We start from the raw sequence: 10,814 nt of genomic DNA, 5'->3' as shown, positions 1-10,814 counted from the left end.
AATAATCAGCTTGCTCTCATTCTATATAAATCTGTAGGCACTTGACTTGCTGATTTCAAAGATTTCATTCACACATGAGGCTATTACTTAGAAATAAATAATCATGTACTTATCACATTAAAAGCTCTGAGAAGTCTTCTAGTGAAGAATTGTTTAACTCTGATCCCACCACCTAAAGTGAAATTATGATAGTCTCATTATGGCTTTAAAACAAAGGAGAGAAAAACAATGGAGGCAAATGGCTTCCAATTTGGCCTCCAAGAACTCTGATGCCAAGGTGACTTTTGAAAAAGCACTGTTGCTTGTCAATGCGACATTCCGGTATCTCAGACAGAGAACCTCGTCAGGCCAGTTTGTTCTTGTGGTGGTGTCTCTGATGCTGAAAGAGACCTGACTTCTGTCTGAAGGCTTCTTTGCACTCACTACACTGGTAGGGTTTTTCTTCATTGTGGATTCTGACATGCTGGTCTAGGTGTGAGTTTAGACGGAAGGCTTTCTGACACACTTTACATTTGAAAGGCTTTTCTCCAGTGTGAATCCTGTGATGTCGAATAAGGTCGGAAGTCAAACTGAAGCCTTTCCCACACTCGTTACAATAATGTCTTTTGGCACGGCCGTGGATTCTCTGATGGTGGGTGAGGAGCAGGGCCTTACTAAAGGTTTTCCCACACTCCTTGCACTGACGGGGCTCCTCCTGACTGTGGATTTTTTGGTGTCGATTAAGATGAGAGCTTCTTCTGAAGTTCTTTCCACAATGGATACACAGATAGGGTCTTTCTCCAGTGTGGATTCTGAGATGCTCCAAAAGGCCTGCATTCTGGCTGAAGACTTTTCCACACTCTTTGCACTTGTAAGGCTTCTCACCAAGATGGATTTTCTGATGTCTGATGAGGTGTGAACTCCTCTGAAAGACTTTCCCACACTCATGGCAGGGGTGACCTTTCTCTTTAGAGAGGACTTCCTGTTGCTCAGTAGGAACAGAACTCTGACACACTACAGATTCACGAGACTTTTCTCCTGCATGTGCCCTTTCATGTTCAGTCAGGGCTGAGTGCTGGACAAGTCTCTCCTTAGTTTCCAAGCACTGGCTGCTAGTTTTCTCCTTGGGCATGGTTGGTTGCTTTTTGAAGTGCAAGTTCTCACTGTGGGCCTCCATGGGTTTAGATGTTGTACAAGATGATTTGATTCTTCCACAATGGTCTGTCACTATAACAAGCTTCCCACTCCCATTCCTTGTTTCCTTATCTGAAACATTAAATATATATACATCACCACTTATTTAATTTTTCATGTTCAGGAAAAGGAATCTGCAAATAGGAAGAAATATTTAAGTCAAACCATGTGTACAAATTTAAAAGAATTAAAAGAAAAACTTTTATGTGTATGAGTGTCTTGCCTGCACGTGTACCACATGCATGCAGTGCCCATGAAGACCCTAAGAGGGTGCCCAGTTCCCTGGAACTGGAGTTACACAATGTTTCGAGTGGCCATGTGGGTGCTGGGAACTGAAACCAGGTCCTCTGCTAAAGCAGCCAGTGCTCTTAACAGCTGAGCCTTCTCTTTAGTCCCTACAAAGTTTAAAAAAATTGCTTGCTTATGATTATTTAAAATATATATGGGATGGTTTATAAGAAATGGTGGTTTTGATTTTTGTTTTTTTCTTGACGTAAGGTTTCAATATGCAGAATATCCTGGCCTAACATAAACCCTCTTCCCTTAGCCTCTCAAGTCTGGAGATTAGTCAGGTGTCAACATATCAAGCTTGACATTCAAGAAATTGTTAACCATGACTGCCTTGACGGAAGGATAGGGGTCGTGGTAGGAGGCAATTTATTTTAAATGTTCTAAATTTTATTATGTGATATACATCACACACACAGAAGCTACTAAGCATGACTGTACATTCTTGATCATGATTTATCACATGGGGAACAAAAAAACATAAAACTAGGTCACCCAAGGACCATCACATTAAAAAGGGATGGTACTTTGAAAAATGAAAATGTGTTGGCATAGTGACAATGTATCACTGAGTAGAATGTAATCTTAGAAAAGTAATTTAAGTCCTTCTCAATAAATCAACAAACAGCACCTGGGCCACAAGACCCTGAGAATAATGAATTTGCAAAAACATCATGTTGTTGAAATATGAAGTATTGCCCTCTAAGAGGGGAACAGAGGTTCCTTAACCTATTCATATGCTGCAAGTTTTTCTAAAATACTGAACAGAGAAGACAGCAGAGGTCAGCTTTAAAAATAAGAATAGCCAATCATCAATAGATACTGTTTACTCAAGGTTAGAGGCTGTAACAGATTCAGAGCACAATATAAAACCCTGCCCTTTAACTATGGAAAGACAAAGAGAAGCCAGGCAGAAACTATAATAATATAATGTAACAGAGAGCACATGTGGGACACTGACCAGATAGAGGAAGGATAAAGGGAGCAGGGAGCAAGGAGGGGACTTGGAAAAGCAGGGAACAGAAGGGATGAGGCAGGGGAGACCCAGAAGAGAGAGAAACTAGAAGGAGAAAACAGGAAATGAAATGGGGCACCGAAGTACCTATGAGTGGGAGGCAGGGGACAACTTGTTATTGAACTTGGGGGGTGAGCTGCATCTCTTTGTTCCTCTTCCCAACATGGTCACAGTTTTTCATGTGAAAAAACAGAGGAGCACTTCCCAATCCAGGAAGGGGAAACAATACATTGGTACTTCAGCAACAGAAAGAACAAAAGGTAACTTAGTGGAGTATCAAGAAGACACTTTGGAGATTTCTAGGCTAGCCTGGTCTACATAGTTGCAGTTGACATCAACTGGGCTACAGAGGAAGACCCCATCTCCACAGAAGAAAAAGAGGACACTAAGTAGGGGGAGGGAGAGAGACAGGGTTGTATCGGAGAAAAATATAAGGAACAGAACAGTAGCAAAGGAGAACCAAAAACAAAACAAAACAACCCAACAAAAAAACAAAATAACAACAAACAAACCAACAAACAAAACACCAGGCCCAGTCACCACCCTGTCACTTCCACTTACAGTGATGTGCAAGAGCTAAGACATGAATAAGGAGACTTGTGCCTGAGCGTCTGTCTTTGCCTTGGGTAAGAAGAGAAGGTGGGTCCGGGTCCAGATTCACTCCTCCTTGGCATGCTGTTTATTTAAATTGTGGTTCATCTTTTAAATCTTGACTGTGGTACTGACTAAGTTTATTGTATATACAAAACAACTCACTGACTAGTAAGGCTACGGTGTGGACTGTGTATATAAATTATTCTACAACAGATCTGATCAAATCAAAACACAAAATCTAAGAGTGCCAAGGCAGAGGGCACTGCATGGTCTACCCTAACTCAAATGCAAAAGAATTCCATTTAGTTCTTACCCTTGTTCTTCTCAGGCTTCTTCACCTCCCGCTCAGGCTTCTTCACCTCCCACTCAGGCTTCTTCACCTCCTGCTCAGGCTTCTGCACCTCCTGCTCAGGCTTCTGCACCTCACACTCAGGCTTCTGCACCTCAGGCTCAGGCTTCTGCACCTCAGGCTCAGGCTTCTGCACCTTACACTCAGGCTTCCACACCTCACGCTCAGGCTTGCGCACCTCACGCTCAGGCAGGACCAGCACAGTCTGTCTGTTTCCTTGGGTTGGGTCCTAGAGATAAGTACAGATAATTAGGAAACTGGTTTACAAGAAGCTATCTCAGTATTAGAAAGGAGAACAAAGAGGAACTTTACAGAGGCAGAGGAATGGAGAGCCTCCTCACACCAGGGGACGGAAGGGGGGGTGAGGCTGAATGACCAGCAGTGAGCAGTGCCCTCCCACTGCTGTGCTCACATGTCCACCTTTGTGACCTGGGGGCTCACTTCTTACTTTCCTGCAGAAGGACGCCTATACCCTTACCTTCTGCTGTCCTGCTTCTCCACGGTCTCGCTGCAAATCTTCCAGTATTCCCACCAGGTCCTCCCCAGTCTCTGGGTGGTGCTCGAGCACCTGGACCAGCAGATCTCTTGGCAGGATGGTCAGGAACTGCTCCAGCACCAGCAGCTCCAGGATCTGCTCCTTGCTGCGGGTCTCAGGCTGCAGCCACTGTCTGCAGAGCTCCCTGAGTCGGCGTAAAACCTCTCGAGGTCCAGTGCTCTCCTCATAGCGCAGCTGCCTGAACTGTTTGCTCAATGGCTCCTGCCCAAGGCCTTTTCTGTTTCCTTCAACTCTGAATCCCTGTTCCCAAGCACAGTAGTTTTAACAGTGGCTCAAATCACCAACTTGGATCTGCAACTATTACTTCTTTTGCGACCTTAAACTTTGAGTCAGATTTCTACTCAGCTCTACAGATAATCATTTAAGGAGTGTCTCTCTGACAACTGGCAAACAAAGCTTGACAGCTCCTAACTTATCCAGCCTTGCTAGTACCCCCACTCCTCGTTTTTTCTTTTTGAAACAAGACCTCACTATGTAGCTCTCTGGCTGGCCTGGAATTTGGTATGTAAATCAGGCTGGCCTCACAGAAATCTACCTGCCACTGAGTGCTGGGATTAAAGTCCTAAATCACGATGCACAACTTCTAGTCCCCCTTTAAGGCTAATGTTACCAAGATAAGAATAACTAAGTTATTTTCAAGAGACCAAGAACTTTGCAGATAGATCACCCATGATGGGATCCACAGGTACCAGCATTGGCTGCCTCAGCAGTAACGACTTCGCTGGAGCTATCAGGACCTTACAGAACCAGCATGAAATAATGACTGATCCATTTGCCCAAGACAGATTGGCAAGGACTATCTATGTACACTGTTTGCTCCCCTTCCTCTCAGCTTCTGTCCTTTTCCCATTTAATCCTTGAGTTCCTGTCAGGGCCCTAAGACAGAGCTTAGGACACTCTCTTCCTATTTCTTTACAATATGGACATGCTAAGTAATAAATTCCTTTCTTATTTCACTTCCACTCACCTCTCTCATTGGACTGAGTGGTAAGTCACTAAATTTAGTCTTTTAGGACCCCCAAGGTCAGCCCTCTGATTCCATGAACAGAAGTGATCCCCTCATTACCTGAAGCTCCTCCTTCAGACCCAGGGGAGCCAAAGAGTATGCACGCTTGCTAGGGTGGATCTGGGAAGAGGTATGTTTGGGAACAGAATATGATCAGAACATGTTGTTGAAAATCTCAAAGAACTTTAAAAAAAAAGAAGAAGAATGCACACGGATACACACTCACCAAGGCCAGTGCCATCCCTTGCTGAATTCAGGCACTTTGTTTTGGAGAACTTTCTCGACCGTATCCTGAGGGACTCCTAAGAACACAAGAGTCACAGAAACTGCAGTGCTAGTAGTAATAACAGCAACAAGTGATCTTTCCTTAGGTTGTCTTCTCTAAAACAGCTATTCCTAAGTGTACATAAACAGAGTGAAAAAACATACAACCTAGCAATAGTAAGAAATCTGAAAAACCACCAGTTTGTTTGTTTTTCAAGACAGTTTTCTCTTTGTAGCTTTGGAGGCTGTCCTGGAACTCCTCCGTAGACCAGGCTGGCCTCGAACTCAGAGATCCGCCTGCCTCTGCCTCCCCATTGCTGGGATTAAAGGCGTGCGCCACCAAGGCCTGGCTTGAAAAATCAACACTTTTAAAATCTCAAAATAAACGCTTCAGTTGAGAAGCACAAATGAATGCTAAACCACTGTGGTAAAAGAGGGAAGAACAGAATGTTCTCTGTGTTAACACCACACTGTACATTCCTGAAGGGAAAGTAAAGGGTTCTGGCAGGTGCAAAGGTAAACAAATGATCAAACTTAGCAGCATCGATAGTAAGGTGATAGGATACAACACCAAATATCCTATCAGCTGGAGAACACTTTAATAAATACTATTCATCATGAATTTACTGAGGAAACTTTCTGAGAAATCCAGAACTCTAGTTCATCTACAACAGGCATGGATCCAATTTCCCCCCACAAAAAGCAGATGCTAGGATGTCATTGTCTAGGTTAAGGAGCTATAACTAAAGGGAACACATAGAATTGGTGCTTATATTAAAAACAAAGCACCAAACATCTAAAACCAGAGGTGGTACTTCAGGCCTATATTCCAACACTCCAGAGGCTAAGGCAGAAAGCTTACATGTTTTGAGGCCAACCTAGGCTACATAATGGGATCCTGCATTAATAAATGATTAAATGTAAAAGCCACTACTAGTAATCATCTTTTGTATGTTTGTGATATAGTCTGGCTATGTTACTCAATGTAGCCTCATGTGCCTGAGGCTCTCTATTTCAACCTCTCAAGTAACAAGGATGTGAGAGGCTTGCAACACCATGTCCTATCAGTAGAGGTTTGAAAAAGTCCAAGAAAGTGATGATTATTAGCCATAAAATATAGTTTGCTATTGTGGCTAGTTTATATGTTAATTCTTGGACACGTGGTGTGAAGACATTTGGTCAAACACTATTGTGGATGTTTCTGTGTTTTGGGATGAGATTTAATATTTAAATTAATAGACTGTGGGCTGAGTAAAACAGATTGTCCTTCATAATGTAGTGGGCCTCGCCCAATCAGCTGAAGGTCTGAGAACAGAAAAACTGATCCTCTCCCAAGTAACGGAATAAGACTTCCTCTCTAACAGCTTTCAAATGCAGATACCAGTGTTTGCCTTCTGCCTTCAGCTCTGGACTGAGACTTCGGTTCCTCTGGGTCCGAAGTCTCTGGTCTTCACATCTGAACTAAATAATCAGTTTTTGTGGTTCATAGGTCTTCAGCGTACACTAAAATGAAATCATTTGCTATTTTGTTGTTAGCTTAATTCCTCCTGAAGATCTTCGAACTTGATAGCTGCCATAATCATGAGGTAACCTTTGTAATAAATCTTTGACTTTTTCCCTATTCTTTTTAAAAGTAGCATTTATTAACTATGCACAACAAAGGATCTCATTATGGCATGTCATACACATGTATTTTGATTAATTGCCCCCCCTACTCCCAATGATCCTGTTCCCCAACAGCCCCCTTCTACTTTCACTTTTTAAAATAAGTCTCATTTTAGACATCTACTGACCAATACTAATATAAAATTTGGTCCCATTTCTTTAAATAACTCTAATAAAGGGGCTGAAGAGATGGCTCACAGAGGGTACCATTGAGGGTCAGTCCCTGAACCCTTGCTGGGTGGCTCACAATACTGGCAACTTCAACACCAGATCTGAATACCTTTCTGGCTCCCAAGGACAACTGTACTCAGTGCACATACCCAGACATATATAGACAATTTAAAGGCACCAAGAACACAATGTACAGGCATAACACATAAATTAATGGTGACTCTTAATTAATCAGATTAAATATGTGATTAGTAATTAGATTAATTATAATTGGATTAATGTTATTAAATAGATAAATAATTGTATTAAAATGTGATTAAATATAACAACACAATACAGAGTAGGTTAACCTGTCTTTGGGAGGGTCCATCTACTTTGACAGTTAAGCCAGAAAACTGTCCATTCCCTCCTCCTCTTTCTTTCATATTGTATGTATATAATTAATCAAGTTCCTTTCAAAAATTATGTGTATGGGTGTTTTGTCTGCATGCATGTGTGCCCCAAGAGAGCCAGAAGAGGGTGTAGATCTCTTGAAACTGGAATTACCAATGGCTGAGCTGCCACGTGGGCACTGGGATTTGAATCTGGGTCTTCTAGAAGATTGGCTAGCGCTTTTAACTGCTGAGCCATCTTTCCAGCAGCCCCAGTTCTTTTGATTCCGCAGCTTCCTACCCCTCAAATAAATACATCCTTCGTGTGTTCAAGAAAATACATGTTTCTTGATGACATGCTCTACTTGGAAGACTCTAACCCAGCATTCCTCAACCTATAGGTCGTGACAAACCTCTATCTCCAAAATATTTACATTGCAATTAATAATAGTAGCGAAACTACAGTCACAAAGTAGCAATGAAAATACTTTTGTGGTTGGGGGTCACCACAACATGAGGAACTATATTCAAGGGGTGCAGCATTAGGAAGGTTGAGACCCACTGCTCTGAACAGTATTCCTGACACCAACCTATTTCCCACACTGCACTTGTGATCTTCCTAGGGAGGAAATGAATCATATCTCCATCGTGCCTGTTGCACATAATGACTAGCCATCACCACTAAGATCAAGTTTAAAACATTTAATATGCTCTAAACTTTTTTTATGCTTTAATGAACTACTTTCAGTTTCTCCAATACTTTGGTTTGTTTGTTTTTCTTGGGTCCTTATAAATCTCATTCTTTTTTTGTTTGTTTATTTGTTTGTTTGGTTTTTCGAGACAGGGTTTCTCTGTGTAGCTTTGCGCCTTTCCTGGAACTCGCTTTGTAGCCCAGGCTGGCCTCGCCTGCCTCTGCTTCCCGAGTGCTGGGATTAAAGGCGTGCGCCACCACCGCCCGGTATAAATCTTACCTTTTTTTTGTTGTTGTTTCGTTTTTCGAGACAGGGTTTCTCTGTGTAGCTTTGCACCTCTCGCTCTGTAAACCAGGCTGGCCTCGAACTCACAGAGATCCTCCTGCCTCTTGCCTCCCGACTGCTGGGATTAAAGGCGTGTGCCACCACCCACCGCCTGGCATAATATAAATCTCTCTTTTTTTTTTTTTTGTTTTTTTTGTTTTTTTTGTTTTTCGAGACAGGGTTTCTCTGTGTAGCTTTGCGCCTGTCCTGGAACTCACTTGGTAGCCCAGGCTGGCCTCGAACTCACAGAGATCCGCCTGGCTCTGCCTCCCGAATGCTGGGATTAAAGGCGTGCGCCACCACCGCCCGGCAATATAAATCTCTTAATGGAAAACCTCTTCCCATTTTTTCTTCTTATTAATGACCACTCATGCCTCATGTCCCAGCATAATAAACAGGCCAACGGAGGTGCTCCACCTGCTCTTCACTTCCTAATTCAATCTCCACAGAAGCCTATTAAGAACTACTTTTTTTTTTTTTTGGTTTTTTGAGACAGGGTTTCTCTGTGTAGCTTTGCGCCTTTTCCTGGAACTCACTTGGTAGCCCGGGCTGGCCTCGAACTCACAGAGATCCACCTGGCTCTGCCTCCCGAGTGCTGGGATTAAAGGCGTGCGCCACCACCGCCCGGCAAGAACTACTTTTAACCTTATACTACAGAGGAAACTTGACATGGAGAGTTGAAGAATTTACACAAGGTTTTAAAGCTGAACTTTAGATCTTTTGTCCAAAAAAAAAAAAAAAAAATGTTTTTAATCCACAGACCCAAAATTTCGAATTTATTTTTCCCTTCTCTCTTGCTGGTGTGCATCTGATCCAGAAGCGAATGCTGTGGGCTCTGCCTACCCACAACTACCACAACAGTTAGTCTTCTCTGCCCACCACAATTCCTGCCAATTTTCCTCTTTCTTCCAAGGGCCTCACTCTGTAGCCACTAATGGTAATCCTCCTGCCTCAGTATCCCAAGTGCTAGTAGTATAGAAATTAGCTACCATGCTCAGATGCAGGTTTTTTTAATTGCACCCAACTTTGAATTACTCTTGATTTCATTTCTGCTCGCCTTCCCATCTATTCCTATTATGAATTTCCAATTATAAACGCTTTAAAACATGTCGTATTATGTCTTTCACCCCAAGACCAACTTCCTCACACACCAAAATGCCCACTTTTTCTTTTTCCACACACTTACTCTTTCTGGCAATCTTACTGCACTCGAAACACCCTGGTGACCTTGTTCTTCCCTAAATAAGACAAACAAGCTCCAGTTTCCGGGCCTGTGTGCTCGCCGTTCCCTCGCGCATGCCTCTTGAAGCCACTTGCGTCCATCCATCTTCAGATTCTCTACTCAAACACTGGTTACTTACAGTGGAAACTACTTAAACATGCAGCAGAAGCCATGTGTGGGGGCGCCGGCCTATGAGCTCAGCGTTTGGAGGTGGGAGAAGGATAAACAGGCGTTCAAATCAAGGGTGTCCTCCACCAAAGGAGTGACGCCACTTTGGGCTTGACGAGACGCTCTCAAAACAAAACCACAACAAAATAAAACCAACGGAAGCCAGGCGTGTTGGCTCACGTTTGTAATCCCAGCGCTCGGGATGCTGAGGCAGGAGGATAGTCAGGAGTCTGAGGCCAGCTTAAGCTACATAGTGTGTTCCGGGGTAAGTACGAAGCTGTCCCAACAACAAACTGCGAGCTCACTACGTCCTCGGCTGCATCCCTCTCCCGTGCCAAGAACCGTAGCTTCCGCCACGCACCCGCGTCTGGTTCTCCCCGCTCCGAGGCGTGGACGGCTTCTGTGTACCTGCCAGGCGCGCCGCTCCAGAGTCCCAAGGTTGCCGTTCTGACCCCGCTGACACTCGATCACCCTAGTCCTCACGCCCTGGCTGCAGGGTCAGTCACATGTCCCCTCGGCGTTCCAGCCCAGTAGCTTCCGGCTCCACTCTAGGACAGTGGGAGGACTACGATTCAACTCGATGGTGCCTTGGCTGGGTCTAGTTGAAACATTTCATTTTCACGAAACAGGCCATTCATTCCATTGGACTGTTTTCACGTACAGCGTCATCTCTCACGGGAACAACAAAGTTCGCACCGTAACTCCAGCCACCAACGAACAGAGACAGGAATTGACACTTGAAGTTGGACTTTAGTCAAAGACTGGTGTGATCATGAAGGTTGGATTTAATACCACCACTCCAAAGAAGTCACCTTAATACCCCGTCTCAAACCAGAAGCTTCCTAGTGAAGCAAACAAAGTTAATTATTAGTGCTCAAGCTTATTCTTTATTCCTCACCTTTTCACTATCGCGTTCCAAAGACTTCTATTTGTGCCTTCCCGGTTGTTTGACTTCT

At 43.6% G+C, this 10,814-nt stretch overlaps 1 protein-coding gene across 2 annotated transcripts; it reads right to left on the bottom strand.

The window, feature by feature from the left end:
- Positions 1 to 343: 343 nt before the first annotated feature.
- Zscan26 (zinc finger and SCAN domain containing 26) lies at positions 344 to 10,377 on the bottom strand. 2 transcript variants are annotated; one of them, XM_059263354.1, is made up of 6 exons: positions 10,267 to 10,377; positions 5,208 to 5,283; positions 5,042 to 5,101; positions 3,898 to 4,215; positions 3,384 to 3,648; positions 344 to 1,245 (listed from the first exon to the last, which is right to left on the bottom strand). In XM_059263354.1, the coding sequence occupies exons 2-6, from the start codon at positions 5,220 to 5,222 to the stop codon at positions 344 to 346; spliced, it is 1,560 nt and encodes a 519-aa protein (XP_059119337.1). In that variant the 5' UTR covers positions 5,223 to 5,283; positions 10,267 to 10,377. The 2 variants fall into 2 exon arrangements, with proteins under 2 accessions (XP_059119337.1, XP_059119336.1); XM_059263353.1 differs by having other exon boundaries at positions 10,220 to 10,362.
- Between the last annotated feature and the right edge of the window lie 437 nt (positions 10,378 to 10,814).

Source organism: Peromyscus eremicus, chromosome 5 (assembly GCF_949786415.1).
Source record: "Peromyscus eremicus chromosome 5, PerEre_H2_v1, whole genome shotgun sequence".
Classification (NCBI taxonomy): Eukaryota; Metazoa; Chordata; class Mammalia; order Rodentia; family Cricetidae; genus Peromyscus; species Peromyscus eremicus.
Note: the sequence above shows the minus strand (reverse complement) of the source record. Positions and strands in the feature narration are given on the sequence as shown.

Coding starts and splice junctions, on each gene's coding strand:
- Zscan26 (XM_059263354.1), bottom strand. Junction 4,216..5,041: donor GTCTGAAGGAGGAGCTTCAG/GTAATGAGGGGA, acceptor GCTTGGGAACAG/GGATTCAGAGTTGAAGGAAA. Junction 3,649..3,897: donor GAGAAGCAGGACAGCAGAAG/GTAAGGGTATAG, acceptor ACTTATCTCTAG/GACCCAACCCAAGGAAACAG.